We start from the raw sequence: 25,366 nt of genomic DNA, 5'->3' as shown, positions 1-25,366 counted from the left end.
GATGAGAGCTTGAAGTATATCTTTGCCAAGAGACAGATATGCGAGATGGAGAGATTTTCACAACCTCAGAATTATCTTTGACTCCTCACTTTGCTACCCTGCATCCAATCAGTTACTAAGGAAGGAAAGAGCAGAAATCATTTGGTGATCTATGAAGAAATACCCTTGAGGAATTCTCAGTGGGATTTTAGTTTTATTGGTCATGAAAACCTCTATTTTTCAGTGAGATAAATCTAGAATAACATTGGACTATAAAATAAGTCAACATCAGTTGTCAAAAAACTGAGTTTAGAAATAGCTTTCCTAGACTTAGATACTTGTATGGACAAGATGACAGAAGAGCCATTAGGACATCTGTTACCAGTCAGGTCATGTCAATTGGTATTCCTAATTGGGGTATAGTATATGTACTAAAATCTAACATACATAAGTAGCTTTTATTTACTAAAATACTAAGGTGAATAGAATTATAATTACTTTATTCAATAGTATTCTTTAATATGACCCATGTTCAAAAAAATAAATCAAAAAATTCAAGAGATAAAGAGAAATAGCATAGTTTGTTTCCTGGCTTTCCCTAGACATAGGATTAGCTAGAATCAACACAGCCATTAAAGTAAAGGGCATCATACAAGAGTGTTAATTAAAATAGTTCATGATCATTAAGATGTAATCAATATAAAATCACAAATTGGTTCAAGATGAATCATTATTATTAACAAAATTGTCATTACTGTAAATCAGAATATATGTGGTTGCCTTAGAATCTAAGATGGAATCATAAGATCATAAAAGTTAGAGCTATAAGTGGTCATCTAGGCTAACTCCCTCATTTTGGGGGATTATTCATTCTATCTCTTTCTCATCAGGTGTTCTCAAGACGACTTCAAAAATTATTGTGAATTATAAGCCTAAGGCAGGGTATAATTATTCTATCACCGCTGACAAGTTTCATGATACAGTATTTCTTTCTGAGTTTAAAATTATGTTATTTATAAAGATTTGCAGAAGAAGTTTTCTACATTGGAAAAATAAAATAAAAACATTGATTTGTTCCCTAGAAACCCCACAGAACTTTTTTTTAATTCGTGGACAGTCCTTTTGTTTGGCTTTTTTTTTCAACCTACAAAAAACAAGCTCTTCTTTTTATACAAATAAGGTCAGATTTAAATAATTGGAGTAGTATTTATTGTTTAGGGATAGGTAAGGACAAAGCTGTAACAAATTACTAGAAATTTGTCTTACTGAATTAGAAAAAATAATAATAAAGTTCTTTCAGAAGAATAAAAGGTCAGGAATTTCAAAGAAACCACAGGAAAAAAATGTAAAGGAAGGAGATTCAGCAATATCAGACCTTAAAGCCTATTATAAGGCAAGAGCATTGTTGAAATGTAAAAGGGATAATTTTGATTATTTTAAATTAAAAATTTTCTTGTATAAATAAAACCAAAGTAGCCAAGAATTGAAGAAATGCCAAAAATTGGGGAAAAACTTTCACGGACGATCTCTCAGATAGGATGTGATTGTGTTGGAATATTACTGTGATGTAGAAAATGATGAACTGGTTGATTTAGAAAAACATGGAAAGACTTGGACCAATGAAGGAACATGCTGCCCACTTCCAGAGAAAGAGATGACAAATGAAAATATGCATAGTATGATCTTACATATGTGTATATGAATGTATGTGTATATATATTTGTAGGTATTTATGTATATGTATATATGTGTATATATATGCATATATATGTATATATACACGCACACATCTGTCTATCTGTATCTCTATCTATCTAATCTGAATTTAATTATAGCCTTCTTTAGGGTGGGGGGAGGGAAAAAATAAAGTAGAAAACGCACAGCAGAGAACAAAAGAAAACCCACAAAGAAGAAAAGTTGGATAGTTTTGAAAACAGCATGTAATATTTATTATAGTTTTTCTTAAAATGGAAATATTGCTGTATGTTGAATCCTCTCTTATGTTCTGCTGTGTACATGGAGATGTTCTCTTTTTCCTTTTCTTGTTTTGTATTTAAGTTTAAAATGAATAAAAAATTTCCCCCCAAATCCCCAAGATCTCAGTCACAAAATCAAGGTATACATTTCTTCTGATTATCCAGTTTTTTATATTGTCTCAAGCTTTTATAGATCATGACAATCATTATAAGAGCTAGAATTTATACGTGCTTTAAGGTTTGCAAAATACTTTGCAATATTTATGCTCACAGTTTCCCCATTTTATCCTTACAACATAGGAGGTAGATATTGTTATGATTACCATTTTGCAAATGAGGAAACTGAGGCAGATGGCATTAAAGTGACTTGCCCAAGGTTATACAGCTGGTTAGTATTTGAGGCCAAATTTGTACTCGAATCTTTCTGAACTTCAGGTCCAAGACTATCCACTGTTCCATTTACATTCCTAGATAAAGATGATAGCTAACATTTATTTATACAGCATTCAAAGGTCTACAAAGTGATACCTCTGTCATATTCTTTCTGTCTCTCTCTGTATGTGCATATATATATTTGTATGTGTATGTAGATATATAAAATTGGACCTATTTACACACACATTTATGTAATAAACATGAAATCTCGTTCTGAGAATGAAATTAAGTACTATGAGAATGAGTGCTATCTGTAAAAATAACTCATTCCTATTTATTCAGAATTTGAATGCCATATCCTCTTACACATTAGCAAAACAAAGCCAGAATAAGTTTCTTAAAGCAATTCACAGCTCACAAAAATTTCCTTTTCTGTGCCACAATTGAAGTTATATGTGATTGTCTTTTAACTTATTTAGACGCTTTTCCTTTCTTTCTGCTAAGTTCACTCAGGACTTTCTAGTTTATGATGAAAGGAGGAAAGAATGATTCATCATTAGATTTGCTCTATAGCCTCATAAATTCCTTTCTCTTTACCTAACTAATCATCATCACTAATTATGCCCTAGAAAATAAACTGGAATGCAGTGCAGTGTGGATTAATATAGAATGAAATGATTTATAAATGACAGCTACTGCTTGTCAAAATACTTTAAGTGGTTAAGCCCTGAAAATATGAGCTACACTAACTTTCCTCTGGTCTTGAAAGAGGATATTGGATATTGTTCATCATGTTAGCACTAGGCTAAATGGATGGAGGTAGAAGTAATAAAATTAAATTAAATTTCATTTATTTATTTATTTATTTATTTATTTAACTTTTAACATTCATTTTCACAAAATTTTGGGTTCCAAATTTTCTCCCCTTTTGTCCCCTCCTCCCACCCCAAAACACCAAGCATTCTAATTGCCCCTATCACCAATCTGCTCTCTCTTCTATCATCCCTCTCTGCCCTTGTCTCCATCTTCTCTTTTGTCCTGTAGGGCTAAATGACTTTCTATTCCCCTTTACCTGTATTTCTTGTTTCCTAGTGGCAAGAACAGTACTCGACAGTTGTTCCTAAAACTTTGAGTTCCAACTTCTTTTCCTCCCTCCCTCCCCACCCCTTCCCTTTGGAAGGCAAGCAATTCAATATAGGCCAAATCTGTGTAGTTTTGCAAATGACTTCCATAGTAATCGTGTTGTGTAAGACTAACTATATTTCCCTTCATCCTATCCTGCCCCCCATTGCTTCTGTTCTCTCTTTGGATCCTGTCCCTCCCCAAGAGTGTTGACTTCAAATTGCTTCCTCCTCCCATTGCCCTCCCTTCTATCATCCCCCCTCACCCTGCTTATCCCCATCTCCCCCACTTTCCTGTATTGTAAGATAGGTTTTCATACCAAAATGAGTGTGCATTTTATTCCTTCCTTTAGTGGAATGTGATGAGAGTAAACTTCATGTTTTTCTCTCACCTCCCCTCTTTTTCCCTCCACTAAAAAGTCTTTTACCTCCCTCTTTTATGAGAGATAATTTGCCCCATTGCATTTCTCCCTTTCTCCTCCCAACATATTTCTCTCTCACCCCTTAATTTCATTTTTTTAAGATATGATCCCATCCTATTCTATTCACTCTGTGCTCTCTGTCTCTGTGTGTGTATGTAATCCCACCCACTACCCAGATACTGAAAAGTTTCAAGAGTTACAAATACTGTCTTTCCATGTAGGAGTGTAAACAGTTCATCTTTAGTAAAATCCCTTATGACTTCTCTTTGCTGTTATCTTTTCATGCTTCTCTTCATTCTTGTGTTTGAAAGTCAAATTTTCTTTTTAGCTCTGGTCTTTTCATCAAGAATGCTTGAAAGTCCTCTATTTCATTGAAAGACCATTTTTTCCCCTGAAGTATTATACTCAGTTTTGCTGGGTAGGTGATTCTTGGTTTTAGTCCTAGTTCCTTTGACTTCTGGAATATGATATTCCACTCCCTTCGATCCCTTAATGCAGAAGCTGCTAGATCTTGTGTTATCCTGATTGTATTTCCACAATACTTGAATTGTTTCTTTCTAGCTGCTTGCAATATTTTCTCCTTGACCTGGGAACTCTGGAATTTGGCCACAATATTCCTAGGAGTTTCTCTTTTTGGATCTCTTTCAGGCGGTGATCTGTGGATTCCTTGAATACTTATTTTGCCCTCTGGTTCTAGAATCTCAGGGCAGTTTTCCTTGATAATTTCATGAATTTTGATCATGGCTTTCAGGTAGTCCCATAATTTTTAAATTGTCTCTCCTGGATCTATTTTCCAGGTCAGTTGTTTTTTCCAATGAGATATTTCACATTATCTTCCATTTTTTCATTCTTTTGGTTTTGTTTTGTGATTTCTTGGTTTCTCATAAAGTCATTAGCCTCCATCTGTTCCATTCTAATTTTGAAAGAACTATTTTCTTCAGTGAGCTTTTGAATCTCCTTTTCCATTTGGCTAATTCTGCTTTTGAAAGCATTCTTCTCCTCATTGGCTTTTTGAACCTCTTTTGCCAATTGAGTTAGCCTATTTTTCAAGGTGTTATTTTCTTCAGCATTTTTTTGGGTCTCCTTTAGCAGGGTGTGGACCTGCTTTTCATGCTTTTCTTGCATCTGTCTCATTTCTCTTCCCAGTTTTTCCTCCACCTCTCTAACTTGATTTTCAAAATCCTTTTTGAGCTCTTCCGTGGCCTGAGCCCGTTGGGTGGGCTGAGATACAGAAGCCTCAAGTGCCATGTCTTTCCCTGATGGTAAGCATTGTTCTTCCTCATCAGAAAGGAAGGGAGGAAATACCTGTTCACCAAGAAAGTAACCTTCTATAGTCTTTTTTTTTTTTCCCTTTTCTGGGCATTTTCCCAGCCAGTGACTTGATTTCTGAGCGTCCTCTCCACACCCACCATTCCTCCAGATCCGCCCAGCCAGCACTTAGGGGCTGAGATTCAAATGTTGCTTCCCAGCCTCAGGGCTTTGGGCAGGGGCAGGGCTGCTGTTCAGTGTGAGATTAAGTTCGGGTGCTCAGGTTGGGGCAGGGCTTCCCCACGGGCTCAGTTCCCTCAGGGGGTTTATGTGGAGATCTTCAACAATGGATCTGAGCTCCTGCCTGCTTGGGAAGCCCCGGTCTACTCAGGCCTCTGCTGCTGCCTCCCGAGGGGGCCTGAGTTATGGGGTCACCCCACTCCCCTCTTGACCTGCCAAAGAGATCCTCTCACCGACCCTTGTCATCTGTGGGTGGAGGGACCCGCGCGGCTGCTGGAGATTCTGTCCCTGAAGCCTGCTTGGATCCGCTCCTCGGTGCCGTGTGGCCAAGGAGGACTGGGCTCTGCTCCCGGTCTGGTGCGTGAAGGACCTTTTGCAAGAGGTTTTCAGGCTCTCTGGAACAGAAATCTCATCTGCTCCGCTGTTCTGTGGCTTCTCCTGCTCTAGAATTTGTTTGTAGTTCTTTTTTACAGATATTTTATGGGCTGTGGGTTCGGAGCTAGCATATGTGTTTTTTTCCTACTCTGCCCCCTAAAATTAAATTTTAAATTTGCAACAGAAAGAGGTTATGGAGTAAGTAAAGTTTCCTTTGTGGAAATATAGTAGTTGTGGAAGGAACGTTTATGGATGGCTGCTACCCCAAGGCTGCTCAAATATTGCTGACTCTTTGTGATCCCATTTGGGGTTTTCTTGGCAAAGATACTAGAGTAGTTTTGCCATTTTCTGCTTCAACTCATTTTACAAAAGGGGAAACTGAGGCCAACAGGGTTAAGTGACTTTTCCAGTGTCACACAGCTAGTAAGTGTCAGAGGCTAATGTCTAAGGCTGGATTTGAACTCAGATCTTTGTGATTGTAGGACCAGGGCTCTGTCCACTGTGCCATCTAGCTGCTTCATGGTATAATAGCATTCCATTATATTCATATGCCATAATTTGTCTAGTCATTCCCCAATTGATGTCCCCCCCTTTAGTTTCCAGTTCTTTGTCACTAGAAAAAGACCTCAAAAGAGCTACTATAAATACTTTTTCTACATATAGGTCCTTTCCCTTTGCATGCTAAATCCTTCTTCAAAATGTGGTATCCAGGCCAGTTGAAGAAATAAAGTAAAAAAGAAAAAAGTCCTTCTCAAATTCATAAAATATGTAACTGCCATCTTGCCCCTTCGTTTCATTTAATTGGATCTTCCCCTACTGACTTGTGTGTTTTGACTGTTGCCTGACAAGGTACTTTTGTAGTCAATGAAATTCAATAGATACTATATTGACATGATGATAGCTCCTAATTAGACTTCCTTCAATAAACTGAACACCTAATCACTTCAGCAATTTAGAAAATATTTGAGTGCCTGCTAGATACCGTACCTGCAATTTCATTGATACAGGGTATTCCTACGTGAGGAATCTCCCTCTGAGACTGAGTCTTAGAAAGTCACCATAGCTAAAAAATGTTGGATCCTAGATTCAAATCCCAGGCTTCAAGTCCAATATCCTTTTAACTGTTACTATACCCTTGGGCCAAAGTGCTTTTCAAGATAATTCACCTTTAATTTTACCATAGATGTCAGACAGAAAATCAGATTCACTTAAATAGAAATTGTGTCAGATATGCAGGATACTTTGTTAATGAGCATATAACCAGGTTTTCATTTTTATAACAGTTGATGAAGATCAGCGAGTTAATGATACCTGGCAAAAGTTTTTGTGTTGCACCTAGGGAAGAGGAGAACAAGGATGACGAGCTTACCATAGCCTAAGCTTATAATGCAAAATAGCATTTTAAGATCAATTATATCTTCTTTCTCTGTACCAGTTTTTGACTGTCAAAAACTGTATTTGGTTAGGTGTGTCTTTGGTTCAGAAAGGACATGAATCAGGCAGAGAAATGGCACAGAAGGGGAAGATGATCCCTTTTGATTATTTTTATGAAGTTTTAAAACCAAATATTATTTTTTTTCAATCAATGAAAATTCACCTTTTCTCCCTCCCACCTTTTCCCCTCATTGAGAAAGAAAGAAAAACAAAACCCCTGTCACAAACAGGTATAGTTAAGCAAAACACATTTCTGAGTTGACCATATCAAGACAAAACAAGTCTCAATCCTTCACGCTGATCAATCATTTCTGTCAGGAGATGGATAACATGTTTCATCATGATTCTTCATGAATCATAATTATTAAAAATAACTTTTAATCTACTTGTATAAGAAATATTCTATACATATGCTATCTGTATGTGTAAAATTAGAAAGTTATTGAAAGTGATCAAAATCTAGGAAAGGCATTTATGAGGGAAAATCACCAACACTGTCCTACAGACATCTCAAACTGCCCAACACATGTCATTATCTTCCTCTCTACCACTCCTCCTAATTTTCCTTATTTTTGTGAGAAGTGCCTCTATACTTCTAGTCATTCAAGTTTGCTACCTCAGTGTCTTCCAATCATCTTGGTTTGCAATCTTAGAATTATAATTGGTTCCTCACCATATCTTACCCTTCACATTCAGTCAGTTGCAAAGTCCCGTTGACTCTACCTCTGCAACATATCAAACATTCATTCCCTTCTCTCTAGCCAGTCATTTAATTGAGGTCATCATTACCTCTTGCTTGAACTTTAACCCCTATTTGGCCTCCCTGTCTCAAGTCTCTTCCTCTTGCAATAATTTTCCATATAGCAGCGAAAGTGCTATTCCTAAAGCATAGACCTGCCCATGTCATTTCGCAGAATCATTGTTTTAAAAACCAGTGACTTAAGGTCAAATTCAGATTCCTTCCTGTATTTGGCATTTTAAGTCTTTTGCAATCTGGCCCCAGCCTATCTTTCTAGGTATGTTATATATTAATTATTCCCCTTCATGCATGTACTCAAACTCAGTCATAACTCACGTCAGAGATCCAGCGCTGGAGAGAACCTTAGAAGATGTCTAATCTAACCTCCTTATCCTGTAGATGAGGAAACTGAGACCCTGGGAGGTTGAGACCCGCTCTCAGGGTCACATGAATAGAAAGCAACAGAGTCAGGATCTGAACCCCAGATCCTCTTGATTCAAAAGCCAGCACTCTTTTCACTGTCCTGGCACATAAGCCCTTAAGAAATATTGTTTGCTCGCTGGATTATATACCATGTTGCCTGCTCCTTTTCGTTCTTGACCTTTCGTCTCCACTGTCTTGCCCTTTACACAAGTGATTTCCCATTGTATCCCTGAGTGCAATTCCCCCTCACCACTTAGTTCTTCAAAGCTCAGTTCAATATCACATCTTTTGCAACAACCTCTCCCACTCCAATTGGTAGTCCTTTCCTTCACCCCCACATTTTCTTTACATTTACATATATGTGTGTATATGGGCACACACACACACACACACACACACATATATATTTGTGTGTACATGTTGTTTTGATAGAGCATAAGCTCTCTGAGGTTAGAACTGTTTTAGTTTTGTCTCTAATCCTGGTGTCTGACACAGAAGCTTACACATAGGTGCTTAGTGAACATTTGTTGGTTGATGGAGAGGATGAAAGCAGTGTTGGTGTGACAGGGTCACAGAGGTCAGAGAAAAATTGGGTTTTAGGAGTCTTTGCACATCCACCATCTCATACTCAGGCACTTAATATGGCAGCACAAACCTTTGGTTTTTTTTCATCTTTAGTTTCCTCACCTGTAAAATGGGGATAATAATGCAAATACTGCCTTCCTCAAAATTGTTATGAGGCTCAGATAAGAGGTATATAAAATACTGTGTAAACTTCAAAGTTCTAAATGAATGTTATTGTTATTGGAGCCAAGAGAGACAAGGAAAACAAAAAAGATAAAAATATAGATGAATTTACACAGTGAAAGAATTAAGGAAATGTTTTCAATTATTTTATGTCTCTAGGGTTTGTCCTAGCAGGAAAGGGAACTCACATTCCTCTAAAAATGTAGAAATGTCAAGAAAAAAAAAAGTTCATTCCTTGAGGAAGCTAAGGGACCTAAGGGAGGTGACTGAAATGTTTGTTTCTTTAAAAAAAGAATCTCATTTTCCTTGGAAACGTATTTGGAGCATAGGATTGGTTGGTATATACATGCAGCTTTCATCAGCATTACCTTCCATACATGCTGGGCAGTCCACAGTCTTATGGGTAGAAACTCTTTTAGGATCCTTACTCCTTGTCAAGACTTAATTTAGATTTACGATTTTGAAGGTTTTATGGCAAAAAGGTTAAGATTGAAAACAGCTAGTGATTTTCTGAGCGTGGAAGGTGGAGGGAGGTGTGTGACTGCTATAAATCTCTCATTTTATATTTCTGGATGAAAAAAAAGAATTGTCAGGTGGTTTGAAATAGGGCCTGTATAAACATGTGCAGACACCATTCTTTTCCTGAGTTAGGGTGGACTTCTTCAATTAACTTATTTGTGTTTTGTATTTCCTTCAGGCATGACCAAGTGTGCTAGATGCCTATGAACTTCCTGGTCACTTTCCTGCATAGGAAGGATACCAAGAAAAGGAGCGGATCCTGAGCAGAGCTCCACCCTGCTTTCAGATTGTGGACTAAACCCGGAGGTCCAGAACCTGCCCCTCCCTGCCCTGAGGTGATGATGGAAACCCTTTCTCAAGATTCTTTGCTGGAATGTCAGATTTGTTTCAATTATTACAGTCCCCGAAGGAGGCCCAAGTTGTTAGACTGCAAACATACCTGCTGTTCAGTTTGCCTCCAGCAAATGAGGACAAGCCAGAAGGACCTGAGATGCCCCTGGTGCCGGGGTATCACGAAGCTTCCCCCAGGGTTCTCCATCTCCCAACTACCTGATGATCCCGAAGTGCTGGCAGTGATTGCAATCCCTCACACTTCAGAGCACACTCCTGTCTTCATCAAACTTCCTAGCAATGGGTGTTACATGCTACCCTTACCCATCTCCAAGGAGCGAGCGTTATTGCCGGGAGACATTGGTTGCCGCCTGTTGCCAGGCAGCCAGCAAAAATCTGTCACTGTGGTGACGATCCCCACAGAACAGCAGCCTCTGCAGGGGGGGATTCCCCAAGATGCGGTGGTGGAGGAGGAGCAAGACAGGAGGGGCGTGGTGAAAAGTTCCACCTGGTCAGGGGTTTGCACTGTGATCTTGGTGGCCTGCGTCCTAGTCTTCCTACTGGGCATCGTTCTCCACAACATGTCTTGCATTTCTAAGCGCTTCACTGTGATCTCCTGTGGCTGAGGAAGGCCACAGAGTGAAATTCCACATGTGTGCCAACTTAGGGGTTGAGAAGGTATTGGTGATGGGATCATAGTGAGTTGTAAACGACAACACTGACCAATTGGTGCAGGGCACTGGGCACTGAGCAAGCCACTTAATTATCTGAAGATAGACCCGAAAGGCAGAGTGCAGGACCTCTGAACAAGATAAAGAGGAAACTGTACTGAGTGATGGTCACAGCTTGGAAGGAGATTGCATGCATCACCATAATAATTTATTAAATGAACTGTAATTTATGATTTTATCATGTTAAAACATATTCTACCTAGATGTTATACTGTACACGTATATATGATGTGATCTCTAAATGCAGTAGACTAAAATCAAAATGCTATGTATAGAAGTAGAATTAAACATGAGAATCAGTGTAACAGGTATGCAATGCTGGTTTCCTTTTTTTTAAACAAGATGGAAACTGTTTAAAGCAAGAACTCAGTCTTGATTTAGTTGATAAGGCATTTTTATACCTTTGGAATTGCACCTAAATTAAAATAAGTTAAATGGACTATAGTTTTTCAGAGCAAATATTTGGGGGGGGCGGGGGAGTGTTTCATGTGTGATGTGTTTGTCATGCACTATCCTTTTGTCTTTACCTGTTGTTAGTTATATGTTTGTTAAAGTGCAGAAACCTACAGAGAAGCAATAAAACAAATAGCAAGGAAGGAAAGATTTATTGCTGCAGAAAATTTGCATATTTTTTTTCCTCTCAAGCCATTTTGCAAAACAAGAATCAGAAGTGTAAATATGTGTGTGTTTTATTTACCTCAGGTTTTAAAATCCTTTCAGGAAGTATTTGGGATACTAGACCTTTATGGACATGAGGGAAATTTTTCAAGAAGTTACATCGTGGGCAAACAGAATCCTTTCTATGAAGAAGTACCCATATGTCACCTTTATCCTCTTCTCCTGTATTTGAGTTTGGGGTTGGAGATATGGCAAAAACTGGAAGTGATCTTTTCATTTTTTTCTCTGAATATTAAATGCTGATGGGTGTGTTCAGTTGATGATAGATCTGGGCTTATGGATATCTACACATTTGGAAGATGATGTTGACAAGACGACAAAACCACTTGGAATCATATATATTTTTTTTAATTGTTGGTACAAAAAATAGAGGAGTGTCAGTATGGAGGAAAGCATCTTCATGTTGAGAAAAGTAGTAAGCTAATTTTTAGCTTCATACATTCCTGTTTGAAATGACAAAATTCACTGTATATCATCTCACATGGTCCTGTGAAGGAAGAACTAATAATTAATGATGGATCTCTGTCCAGTGCCATTTTTTTCTTAGCAAAAAACCCCCAACAAACCTGTGGGCTTGACAATTCTAATTTTATGTGAGTTTGGTAAATCAAATAACATGTGAATAGGACTTAACTTGTGAGTCTCTCTCTTCAAGTTCCATTGAACTAAGGAAAATGAGGAGAAATAGAAACTGACAGGCAGGTCCCTAATAACCACATTTGGAAATGTAGTTTGAAAAATTAGGAAACAAATTTATCTTTTGTATTTAGTTATTTAGGTATTATCTCTCCTCACAGTAAAACTGTATATACAGTGCAGTGGAGCTTATCTGATATAAGGCATTGGAATAACACAATAAGGATAATATTAGGGGAAATTAGTGTGACTATTTTAGTATCGATGTCTACTTAACAATGCAGTTTTAGGATTGCTGAATCTGTCCAATTCTTTTTCATGAGATATTTAGGAAATTCATTTGGAAAGACAAAAATTAGGTTAAAATGCTATATTGTATAACTCATTGGTCATTATGCAACAAATAATCTGGGAATTATTTGGTATTAATAATTTAGGTATCATATTAGCTCAATACTACCCTATATTATGTAACGCAGTATACTATTGGGTTAGTGTCAATTTCTCATACTCTACCAGGATGCTGTGATGCATGTCTGACCTAAATTTCTAACCTAGACATTTGCTTGTTTCTATTGCATAAACAAATTGGAAAATGCATTTTTAAATGTTGCATTTCAAAAGATCTTTACACACTTATTTTAAGCTATGCCATATTTTTGTAAATGTTGGAGACTAAATGTGTTTGTGTACAGTATGTAGAAATGGACTACCTTGTAGTATAACATATGATCTAGTACTCCCCTTATATGAAGTAGGTTATTTTAGGCTTTAACCTATACTTTAACCTAGAATGTTCTGTGTTTCTTAGTATGAGACCCAGCAATAAAAATTATTCAAGAAAGTTATACTTAACAGTCTAATTCTGACTTTGCACTTAACAGTGTGAAACTAATTCAGTCTGTGATAGATTATTGGTCTTGCTACTTAATTCAACTTTGAAAAATTGAGACTAAAAAAAATTCTTAGTACTGTTGAATTTTTTAAGTGAATTCTGCCTGAAGTTATTAGTGTACCTGTGTATCATTCATTTTCATTTGTGAATAGCCAGGTGTTTAAAAAAAAGCTAAGGGGCCTACAGAAATTCATTTTAACCTTCTGTATTTGAGTTAACTTATGCTGTGATATTTACCATTGATGTATCTAATACTGCTGCACTTTCTACTCCCCATATTAGCTGACTAAAAGACAAGATTTACATACACAGAGATCCTCACACCAATTCAATTTCTCATTTCAAATACAAATTTAAATGGATGCAGAAGAATTGAATGTAGGGATCACAGAAATCATTTATTCCCAACTCCTTATTTTACAACTGAGAAAACTGAGACCCAGAAAGGTGTGAAATCATTTCACACAGAGTCAGAAAGAGAACTCGGGTCTGACTCTGGTCCTTTTCACTCCTTTCGTTGCACAACAAAAGAGAAGGAGACAGTGCTTATTTCTATATTCATCTGCCTATTTTTCCATAGGTGGGCTTTCCTGGGTTTCTGTTGGTACCATCTTGATGTCAGTGGTAATGCATATCCACTTACTCACCAGCTGTTCTCTGTTTGGTTTAGGTAGATTTATGTGTTTATTTTTAGCTTATTCCTCTCTGGGAGACAGAAGAGGGTTTATTTGGTGATATATGAGTGAACTGAAAGAAAACTGTCGAATGTCGTGATTCTGAAATGCAAGGTTTTAAAATTGCTTACTAGCCATTTTTATAATATTTAAATGATAGGTAAAGGACTATAGGTGTTTTTGTAAATATTCAACAATCAAGAGCATGAAGTTTGTTCTTTATCAGTAAACCTCACTCGATATGAATACAGTATTAGCAAAAGAACACTCAATTCAAGAGTAAAACTTTCTTTGAAAAAAATCCACAGCATTTTTTTTTTAAAATAATGGTAGATATGGCCAATTGTAGAAGGCACGAATTGTGATGATAGAGTTTTCTGTGTCAAAACACTAATGCCAGATGGCTAGATATTTAGGTTTCTATAAACAAAATGAAAAACTACAAAATTAAACTTGAGGTTGATTTAAATCATAGGTCACAGCAGGAGCTGTAATCATGTGCTGGTTAGTCATGTTGGCATTATTTAAGCAGTTGCACTTTTGAGACTGAGCTATGAGGCCTTGTCCTTGTTAAAGACTGGGTAATATGTAGTTGAAAATCCCACTTATTTTCCTCTTGGGGCTATCCATGGACTTTAAATCAAAGTATTTAAGGGTGAAGGTCCACTGATGTCTCCTCTGTGGTTATTAGTTTGTATCCAAAAAATGATAAAACAAGCTTTGAATGTCTAACACGCCTCCACAAGTGGGATTTTTGAGCCACAGTGTAACAAGACTTATTAGACAAATAGGCGGTATCTCCCTTTGCTAAATCTATTGTTACCAGGCAATAGCTCTAAAATGTTTTGGCTTACCAGCTGTGCATGGTATATGATGTGAAGTAGTTTCCGAATTTTGTGGCCCCCAGATTCACGTCTAAGGGATGAGTGAGATGACCTGCTCATCTCTCTTTTCTCCCCTCTCCCCACTTCTAGGTGCTTTGATGTTCTAATAAGATGCATTTAACTCTAGTCTGTATGAGAATTCAAGAGTTAACATTTCCTGCAGTGTTTTAATAGAAAAGATCTTTAGTTGTGTTGATTATCCTTTTAAACCTACCAGCTAGATGTGGTTGTGCTGGGGTTGCCTGTGTATATTTGTATGTAGGTGTATATGTATACATAAATTTTCAGATGCCAAACTGAAACAGAAATACTATTTTGCATTTTAAAGAGAGGACTAAGTAGGGGACTTTATTCAAATTTTTATTTCATTTCTTTCTGAAAGAACTTAGGATTTGTAAATTCCCATTTTACATTCCCATTTGGTTAACTAATAAATTCTTTACTTCATTTTCATAAGATTCTACCTAAGGAGGTCATCTGATTTACAAACAACAAAACTTTACTATAGAAAAATTGTAACAAAGGACAAAATCAAACAGTCCAGGGATGATGGTAATTAGATCAGAAGACAAGGATTGATGTGTCATTTTATTCATCCCTATATGAAGACCAACCTCTTCTCCCAACCCCTTCCCCAGAAAGGCTATCATGTGCAATAATTCTAGGTCTCATGTATCTTTAAAGGGTATTTTCCCTACTCCACTTCACAGCCTATTTCAGAGTAACAATATGTAAAAAATGTTTAATATTTTTACTACCTGAAATAGAATAAAAATTCTAAGCATTTGATTTTTTTCCCCTTTGAACTGAGTTTTCTTTTTTCCTGTGATTTATTTTTCAGAAGAGAAGGGCAAGACTTGTCTAAGTCCTCTAGTAGGAATTGACTTCCTCTCGTGGTTTCCTTTTGAATTGTACAGAACAGATGCTGATTTTGTTAATATTTAAGTGGGGCATTAGCTTCACAAAGGTATATAAAAAGTGTGTATAAATAATAGTCTCAGTATTTTATAGCTTTAACACCTTAAAGAATATCCACTCCAACTTCAACCAAGTCAATTTACAGAAGTTAAATCACTTGTTTTAAAGTCATATAGTTAATTAGTGTTAGGAACTGACAGAATTTATTTGTCATTTCACTTGAACAATTTATTTGAACAAACACTTGGTGTTTCTAATGAACAATGATATTTAGAAATATATTTCTGAGAATAACAGATAAAGGCCACCTCCCCCCTTTTCATTAAATATTTGTTTTGTTTTTTTGTTACTGTTTGGTTTATCTTTTATTAGCAACAATACAAGAACAGAGTTAATTATCACTTGCTCATTAAGCAGTCACCACTCCTTTCTCTTTCCCTTTATCCATGCCTCCTCCAACCCCACCTTGTGTTTCTTACCAAATCCTTTCTTTCCAGTAGTAAATTTCACTAGATTGGAGCTTGAACTGCTTTGAATGATGAAATTCAAAAATAGCTTTTGTTAAGCATCTATTGTGTTCCAGGTGCTATGTTAAGTGCCAAGAATACAGACACAAGAACAAAACAGCCCCCATCCTCTAGAAGCTCTAATGGGAGGACAAACTATAAATAGATGGAACAAACCAGTTGATCTTTGATTCTTGAACAAAGTGGGCAAATGTATGATGGGTTACCTGTTTGTAATAGTTAGTGGCTACTGGTTGCCCTTTTCATCAGTGCCCTTAATCTAATCAGAATTTTACACTTGAAAGACAAAAGTAAAATGAGGCTTATTATTTAGTTTAAGAAGTAATGAGGTTGTGTACTTTTAAGGATATACATCGACAGTCATGCTCTTACATTTTTTTTTTAAATCTCAAAACATTTTGGGGGAGTATGTTAATGAAAATGAAAGATTTTTTTTGACATAGCCAAGCATCAGAATACATGTTTATACTTAGTTCCATGTACTGTGAAAGCTATAAATTACATCAACATAAAAGTTTTAAGTCATGTGCTACCAATTATGTGTAAAATTCTGATGAAAATGTGGTATGTACTTCAATGAATCTGGATGTATAGATAACTTGTTAGCCCATTATCATGTGCTACATTATTGACTCACCAATTGCAGGGACTGGGTATGTAATAAAAACACATCTATTACATGTTTGTGGAGATTTTGGTCATGTTGTATATGTTTTTGGCACGGCAGCCATCGATCAATGCAGAGTATAACTATTTTTGAGATTTAATCCATTGCCTCCCAAATGGCTTGTTAATTTGGGGGCTTTTCAATAAAGATGGGAGCACATGGCTTTTGAACTCCTGAAGTATGACTGATCTTTTAAAGTTTATCTCCCATATAAAGGCCACTGTTTTATAAAACATTTCAGGGTTTGCCCTTTTGTGTTGTGTTTTCATGAAAAAAACATCATGATGGTAAAGTGGGTCCTGAGCTCTCTGGATAATATTGTATTCTTGAAATCAAAAGTATTGTTAGTGGTACTAATTATTATATCTCATGGGCAATCACTTTGCAATATATACCAGGCATAATATTCAAGTTTTGCTACAGTGATTTTTTTCTTCATATTCTTAAGGAGGTTATGAGCTTAGGCCCCCTTTTGCCAAACCTCTCTCCAATAGGTCATTGCCCTGAAACACATTATGATAAGCTACAGAAATAGTGATCCAAGTTAGAAATAGATTTAGAAATCTATTAGAAATTCTATTTAGAAATCTAATAGAAAAAATAGTAGATTTACTCATGTGTAGGGATATGGGCTATTGTGGTATTCTAGGCTGTTTTCAAAGGGTCTCCCACTTTTTGGTTTGGTTTGGTTTGAAGTTTACAGTCAGACGATCCATAAGTATCAGCAGTAGATACTATCAGTGGAGAAAAGAGTGGAATGGAAGGTAAAGCAGATCAGAAAGGCTGGTGCCTCTTCAATGAGATCTGTTTGATGCTATCTATGCTATTATTAGCAAGATTTAACATGGTGATACTACCCTTCTGTTGTGCTTTCAATATTCTTTGAGGGATTTTTTGGTTATAGTTTGGATATAGTTTGACAAATGTCAGTGTGTGTGGGAAAGACACACTTGGAGAAGGAAAGTCAGTTAGTCTAGTAGTGATGACTAAAACAAAAGTTGTAGCTAGATTCTAAGATGGCTAGCAAAACTCAGTTGTGGAAAACAGAAAAACCAGTAATGAACTAGACAGGACACAAGCTTCTTTTCAACAGCCCTCTTGTTTCAACCAGGATCTTAAGTAGCTTGAAAATGAACAGCATGTTCAGAATGTGCTAACTATGGTCAGACTGAGAGAATTTGAGTTATTCTAGTAATCAGAAAGGGAGTCAATTTGAGCCCCTCTTGTAGAGATATTCTATCCTTAGGTTGCTAATACCCTGGCAGTTTTAGACAAATGACCAAGGCAAATTGTACTGAAAAATACAGACAAACCCCAACATCCTTTGGACTGCTTATTACATGTTCCTTTGGATATATAAGCTGAGAGATAATTGCATTTGGATTTGCATTTACTTTTTAACTTCTGAAGGTTCTACTTCTTTTTCTCCTTGTTTCACGTATTCACTGCTACTTGTATGTATTTTGTTTATTTGCCATATACAGGTGTGAAGTTGGTTCCAGTTCAAGGCCACACAAACTTCCACCCTAAGTCTCATTATTCCATTTGTAGATTCCCTAGTTTTCTCTAGCTTTCTCCAGTTGATAATATTCCAGTCAAAAAGCTTAGATTAATATTGTTCAGAGGCTGTTAACTCAAGTCTGTGACATGTTTCACTTGCAATAATGTGGATAATTTATTTTAGAAGCTTTTCTTTAAAGGGCTAAGTAGCCCTAAAGATATATGAGCTGCCGGGCCATGTAGAAATATTGTCCAAATGTTGCCAAATATTGACTTTGTAAAGGGGGTATGAAGCTGCTGTTTATAAATCTGAATGTCTTAAAAGCATTCTTTGCTTGCTTTTTCTGTCATAGATGGTGTCTTCGAAAGTCCTGTGTTTTTTTTCTTCCACTGATCCCTATTTTAATATATGGTATTTTTGTATGCCGGACTGATGTCTTGTCCTTTGTATATGTGGTAATGTTGATTTTATGACAACTGTAAACATTTGTTAAGATTAAAATTCTTCAAATGATTTCAAATAGGCTGGTAGTTTTTTTTTCCAAAAGAAGAAAAAATTGGCTGGAATTTTTATTCATTAGTTACACTAAAAATTTTGATAGGCTTGGATAGAAAAAAATGCAAAACGTAGTTTTTGAGCCAGGCTTTTGGAGAGTGAATCTGACTTTCAAGTGGCCCCCAGAAAGGCCAAAGAAAGCATTCTTTATGGGTTTTGTAAAGTCCGGATGTGAAACATGTTGCTGAGATTTGAATTTTGACAATATCCCTGACTGATGTTTTTAGAAATTATGCAAAAGGTCTTCTGCTCTGGTCCTCGGTGGGAACCCTACTGAGTGCACCTCCATTTGAACCTCAGTTCATTCAGGTATAGCATGAGCTGGTCATGGTAAAGTGCTAAGTTCAGAAGACAAATATTTTCAGACTCTTTCAAAAAAACTTGGGTCACTTGGGAAGAAGATTGGGATTCAGAGATCATCCAACCTCCTCATTATACAGATAAAGAACATGTGATCTTGAGAATTTGAAGGACTTGCCTAAGGTGGCAGAAGCTGGAGGAGATTCAAACCCAGCCCCTCTGAATAATGTGACAGGTGTGTGCTGAAGGGAGTAAATATTGACTTTTTCTGGTAATTAAAAAATTCCCACAGATTTAGCAGTCGAGGATACAACTATCATTCCATACCACTAAATGGGGCTTGATAGATGTTATTTCTTTTCTTTAAAAGGTTAAATGATTATTTTGCACATATATAAAAAATTTCCAACATGAGATAATCTAGCCTTAAAGTGGGGAGGGAAAAAAAGTGTCCCCAACTATTGCTAGGCTTATTTGACCATACTTGAGATCTTCCATCAACACAATTAAACAGCTGCGTAGAAAGCTAATTCAAAATAATGGGATGGATTGGGGTAAAGAGAGGATAGAAACTGAAAGATAAGCTTTTAGGCAAGATCCACTGGCTTGGGCAAAGGCACCATGGACTTTGTAATACAAGGGGTCTTAACCCTTTAAGTCATGGACTGTTGGGAACAGTTGGGGAAAACAAACTTATTCCCAGAATAATGTTCTTAAATTACAAAGGAAATCAATCATTAAAATAATTATCTGTTTACTCTTTTAGAAGTTCATAACCCCAGGTTAAGAACAACTGTTGTGAAAAGAAATATGGTGGAACCAAAGGGGATGAAGCATTTGTGGTATTGAAATAAAGATAATAAATTTATATGATTAAAATTAGAAAAGAACCTTAGAGGTCTAGTCTAATCCCTTATTTTATAGATGAGGAAATAGACCTAAAGAAGTTGTGACTTAATGGGGCTGGGATTTGAACTCAGGTTATCTGACTGCAAATGCAGTACTTTGTACTACATTCACCATTGCCCACTTTAGTAATTGCTGTAGCACTCCAAGGGTACAGCTTTGCCTGCTTCAAGTGTAAAGAGGCAGAAGGAGCAGAGTCATGCTTTTGCCATCATCCTGGTCCAGCCTTGCTAATCTTGTGGCCCTACTGGGAGAGTGGAGGCATCTGTAGTCAGGATATGGATGTAGGTGGGAAGTGATGGTAGTTGGTGAAGGAGAGAGAAACATTGTGGATGTTTCCTGATCTGGTCCCTTTACTTCCATTAGGCTTGTTAATATGTCTTTTTCACCCAGTTAACCTCCTCCCCTTACACACTTATTTTCAGTAACTTGACCAAATTCTGAGAGGAGGAGCCTGTCCAGCTGCCAGTAAACTATTTTCTTAATACATTTTTCTAGTAAAAAAAAAAAAGTCTCAGAGGGGAAGATCCTCAGGGTTTCTGGCTAAAAGAGAAACTATGTACATTCCTTCTGAGCCAATCTGGGCCCAAACTATGACCTAGGAAGGATTGGCCTGAGACGCATTGTTAGCCAATCTATAAGAGCCTGGGTGTTTTGGGGTTAAGGCAAGTCTTTAAGAAGAAAAAAAAGTTTCAGAGATTAAAATTTACATTCCCTTAGGGCAGAGCACCTGTAGGTTAGGGTGTGATACTGTATGTGGACAAAGCATAGAGAAGGAAGGGAAGGAAGGAAGGAAGGAAGGAAGGAAGGAAGGAAGGAAGGAAGGAAGGAAGGAAGGAAGATTCTGTGTAAGTTACTTAAACCATTCTGAGCTTCAGTTTTCTCATCTGCAAAAATAGGGATAATAATACCTATACTCCTGATCTCAGGCTCATTCCAAGGTTTAAAGGAGATTTGAACCTGTAGCAGTGAGGGAACTTTCTACAATGCAAACCAGCAACTACTTTTCAATTTACAATCTTAGTGTTTTGCCTGGCCTCTAAGACGTTAAGTGACTTGCCTAGAACACAAAACTAACGTGTCAGGTTTTGAACCTGACTTGGAGGCTATGTACTGCACCAGCTCTTTTCTAACATACCTAAAATAATTTGAAAATTTTCAAAAGAATATAAATGTTATTGTTATTCAGTGCCCTTCTAGGCTGCCTCACTTTTTATACCTATTTTTCCTTAGATTATTGTTCAGTCATACAGTTCTATCTGACCCTTCATGATCCCATGGACCATACGTAGCATGCTAATAGGGTCCATTGGGATTTTTGGCAACGACACTGATGTGTCGCCAGTGGATTAAGGCAAATGGAAGTTAAGTGACTTGCCCAGGATCACAGAGCTAGGAAGCTTCTGAGGCCATATTTGAATTCAGTTCGTTTTTGACTCTAGGCAGCACTCTATCCACTGAGCCATCTAGCTGCCTCCTTAGGTTTCTAGTTGTTTGGGGTTTTGTGCACCCCTCCCCTCAACCCCCTCCACACACTCCATTATATACAGTGTCATCTCATCTGAACTCCAAATCTCCCCATGTTACAATTAAACCCTCCCTTATGTATTTTCATAAAACTGTAGAATAAGAAGGAACTTTAGAGATGACCAAAAATATCATTTCATAGATTAAAGAAGACCTAGAGGAGAGCCGGCCCCGCTCCGCCCTGGGGGGTGGGGGGCCGGAGGCCGTGGAGCCGGCAGAGAGCAGGCAGGCTGGCGGCGCCCCGAGTAAGATGAGCAGCAGTTGCTGTGTGCTGGGCAGAGTCCTGGTGATTGTGGCTGCAGCCCTAGTGTCCGTTTCTTCCACTGGTCCTGAGGCCTGGGGTCCCCCAGGGGTCCAGTACAGGCAGCTTGGAGAGACCATTGTACTCTTGTGTCCAGCAGTGACTCCCGGGACACCGGTTTCCTGTCACCGGGCTGATGGCCACGCACTCCTGGAGACAGCGAGGTCAGAGTTAGGGTTGGGACAACGGGAATTGGTCCTGGAGCAGGCAGATCGCAAAGACGAGGGCACTTACATCTGTCAGGCCCAGGATGGGGGGACCAAAGGCTCTGTGACGCTCCAACTAGGCTACCCCCCCATCTCGTCCCATGGTTTCCTGCCGGGCATCAGACTATGAGAATTTCTCCTGCTCCTGGAGCCCCAGCGGGAAGAAAAGCATCCTTGGAACAGAAAGAGGAAGGCCAACCCTGCCTGCAGATCCCCGGTTATGCTTACCAGAACTTCCTGGGGCTACCCGCTGTGTGGTCCATGGCTCAGAGTTCTGGAGCCAATATCGGATCAGTGTGACTGAGGTGAACCCCTTGGGGGCCAGTGCTCGTCTACTGGATGTGAGCATGCAGAGTATCTTAAGACCAGACCCACCCCAGGGACTTCAAGTGGAACCAATTCCTGGCGCTCCCCGCCACCTCCTGGTCCGCTGGGCCTATCCAAACTCCTGGCCCCTCCAACCCCACTTTCTGCTCAAGTTCCGACTGCAATACCGTCCTGTGCGCCACCTGACCTGGTCTATGGTGGAGCCGGCTGGGCTGGAGGAGGTAATCACTGATGCCGTGGCTGGGCTGCCCCATGTGGTGCGAGTTAGTGCTCGTGACTTCCTTGATGCTGGTACCTGGAGCGACTGGAGCGACTGGAGCGACGAGGCCTGGGGGACCCAGAGTCCTGCATCGGCTGCCTTGGACCCAAGCACCAGACCTAGTGAGAGGCCCTTGGAAACAGAGATGCAGACACAGACGCAGGTGCAGACACAGACTGAGATGAAGGCAGAGAGACAAATTCTGCCTAGGCCCTCTCTGCAGCCCGACTCTCAGCCATTAATAGGGCCTCCACCTGCTGAGGAGGTGGGGTCAAGCTGCTTCTTATGTGGGTTCTCCCTCCACCATCCAGACCACAGGGATCCCCTGGAGCAGGTGGCTGTGGTAGCATCTCTGGGTGTCTTCTCTTTTGTGGGTCTGGCTGCTGGGGCCCTGGCACTGCTGCTCTGGCTAAGGCTGAGAGGAAACAGAAAAGGGGCTGCCCCAAAGCCTGGATTCTTGGCATCTATGGTGCAGGTGAAGACCATGCCTGCTTGGATCTTCTTCGGAAACATCTGGGAATGTGGCCAGAGAGTCCAAAGATAGGCCAAGGGTGCCTTCAGAGACCCTTCCTGAAAATTATTTCCCTTTTCTGCTTCCTTATAGTGGCTCAGATCCTGTAGTGAACTTTGGAGTATCTCATTCCTGGTAGGATCTTTACAGTCAGCACCAGTGTGGAAAGGCAGCCAGAGTTTCTGGAAGGACAGTTGACTCCCCTCCAACTCCACCGACTTGAGGGGCTATTGTTTAGGGTCCATTTTTTTTGTAGGACTTACAATATCCCTAATATTTGCTATTCAGTGGGTGGATGAGCAACTCCTTGGTCACGGGGGCTCATGCAATATCCTTCCTTTCCCACCCCACACCCCTGGCTCTGAGTGAGGGGAACAGATTTCCCTCCCAAACATCTGGGGCCATACGGAACATATATGGAAATACACCCAAGGCAAGGTGAAGTGTGTTTGTATGTACATGTGGGAAATATCCATGTGTGTGTGTGTCTATGTGTAGGACCCAGGTATGAGTCAAGTGGGTAACACATCTGTGGTTGTCAGCCTCCTAGCTCTGTGTTGGTATGTAGGCACCAATGGATGTTGGTGGGAGAGGAAGCTTGGAGATTGATAGGGTATTGTTGCCAGGTATCTATGTGAATAAAGGGAATTAGGTCTTTGTCATACCCTTGGCATAAACTCTTCTGAAGCTGTTGGCGCCCCCTGGAGAAAGTGATTTCCTACTTTTTCCCCATCTCATCCCAGTTTCTGTCTCTGATGTTTTGAGTTACCAGAGGCTTCTGTCCAGCTCATCTTTATTCGGGGAAGAGAATTACCTGAAGGCAATGCGTGGGAGAATGCTTTTCACCAGGTCTGGTCCCCAGGGCTGAATTTCTGGTTCCTGTGCAGAGCTCAGCATTAAGTTCATTTGCTTTAACCTCTAAGGAAATGACTGTTCACCCATCCCACCCCCAGAGGGTCAGACAATGGATGGGGTTGGGTTCTTGAGGAAAAACACCTGAACTGAAATGTTTCAGTTCTCACAGGAGACTGGAGGATATGGGAGTGGGAATGGGGTTGGGGGTTAGGGAGGATTCTTCTGCTTCCAGGACAACCACCGAATTAGAGAAGGGTTCTCTCGGTGAACACAAACAGGTTGTCCATTTTTTCGGTGCAGCCTGAAGGGACAGGATAAGGGATTAGTTGGGAGAGGACAAGGAGGGGACTGAGTGAGGTAAAATCATGGGTCAGGATCTGACTTGGACTCACACATAAGCCTGTATATGACAGTCGCCATTGACCTCTTGTATTTCTACCCGGATGACATTCCGAAAGAGTTTACAGGGGATGGTCTTTGATAGACTTGGGTACAGCATGAAATGCTGGGGTCTATGGGTACTGCTGAGGGAGGTAAAGGAAGAATAGAAACATGATCTTAGGGGGACTGGATACCCTAAACCCAAGAAGCTGCATCCTTCCAGTCTTAACAGCTGAGAACCTCCCTCCCCACCAGTCTGAGGGACCTCTTCCTACAGTCTAAGAGACTAACAGACAATACTTGAACTTGACAACCTAAAAGACAATTTGACAAGCTAAACCCCATCACCACCACCCACTTCTAAGAGGACCGTTTCCCTCCCAACATATTTTCAAACCGTCCTCCCTCACCTCTCTGTCTTTACCCAGATCACTCATCTCACCTCTCCTGGGGCTCAAGTTAAGGACCAGCAAGGTCAAAATTAGGGTTATCTCCATTCCCTTCATGTTGCTTCTAATGAGTTTAGGTTGTGTAGGGAACCTCTGAATGAACACACTTCTTGGGGCTGACCCTTTTAAGTGGAACAGGTTTGGAGGAGGCGTGGAGTTCCCCTGTATCTAAAGTCTGACTGGAGGAGGCATTCTTGGAGGATCCACCCCCTCCTCTGGGTCAGGGTGGGGAAGTTCTGTTTCATTCCCTAGAACTCCTCTTTATCACCTCTTCAGTGGGGGAAGAGGGGAGGGGGGACCCTCAGGCAGGTAGGACTCAATTTCTTCCCTTTATGTTCCTGTGACAAAATATAGCCTCTCTGACCAGTCAAAAAAAAAAAAAAAAGACCTAGAGAAGTTATATAATTTGCCAAAGTTCATTCACTGAATTGATGGCAGAGCTGGACCAGAACACTTAATCTGTCCAGAAATTATTTCCCATAATACTGAAGCAAAGGTGATATTTTCCTTGCATGATAATGGGTTAATCAGATAAACTAACTCCTTTTAATATTTAGCTAGTTAATTTGTCACCTCTCCCAGAAAACATCAGACCTGGGAATTCTAAGCATTAAGGGTAGGCCATCTGGGGACATATCTTTGGTCAGGAATAGATAACCTTTTATGTAGATGTCTCTCAAATCACATCAAGTTTTTCTGAACTTGAGACAGAAATGTGAGCTAAACCCAGGTCTCCTGGTGCCTCATCTA

The 25,366-nt window shown here is 39.1% G+C and overlaps 1 protein-coding gene and 1 pseudogene across 6 annotated transcripts in view; both read left to right on the top strand.

Moving 5' to 3' along the window:
• RNF152 (ring finger protein 152) overlaps positions 1-18,559 on the top strand; it is a 110,808-nt gene extending 92,249 nt beyond the window's left edge. For all 6 annotated transcript variants that reach the window (XM_072605502.1, XM_072605504.1, XM_072605506.1 and 3 more), the window contains one exon: positions 9,777-18,559. In XM_072605502.1, coding sequence (XP_072461603.1) covers positions 9,937-10,554 — 618 coding nt within the window. In that variant the 5' untranslated portion in view covers positions 9,777-9,936 and the 3' untranslated portion in view covers positions 10,555-18,559. The remainder of the gene's footprint in view (positions 1-9,776) is intronic.
• A 2,122-nt stretch (positions 18,560-20,681) lies between these two features.
• Positions 20,682-23,982, top strand: LOC140501669 (interleukin-11 receptor subunit alpha pseudogene; annotated as a pseudogene).
• Positions 23,983-25,366: the final 1,384 nt, after the last annotated feature.

The sequence above is a fragment of the Notamacropus eugenii genome, chromosome 4 (genome assembly GCF_028372415.1).
Source record: "Notamacropus eugenii isolate mMacEug1 chromosome 4, mMacEug1.pri_v2, whole genome shotgun sequence".
Taxonomy (NCBI): domain Eukaryota; kingdom Metazoa; phylum Chordata; class Mammalia; order Diprotodontia; family Macropodidae; genus Notamacropus; species Notamacropus eugenii.
Note: the sequence above shows the minus strand (reverse complement) of the source record. Positions and strands in the feature narration are given on the sequence as shown.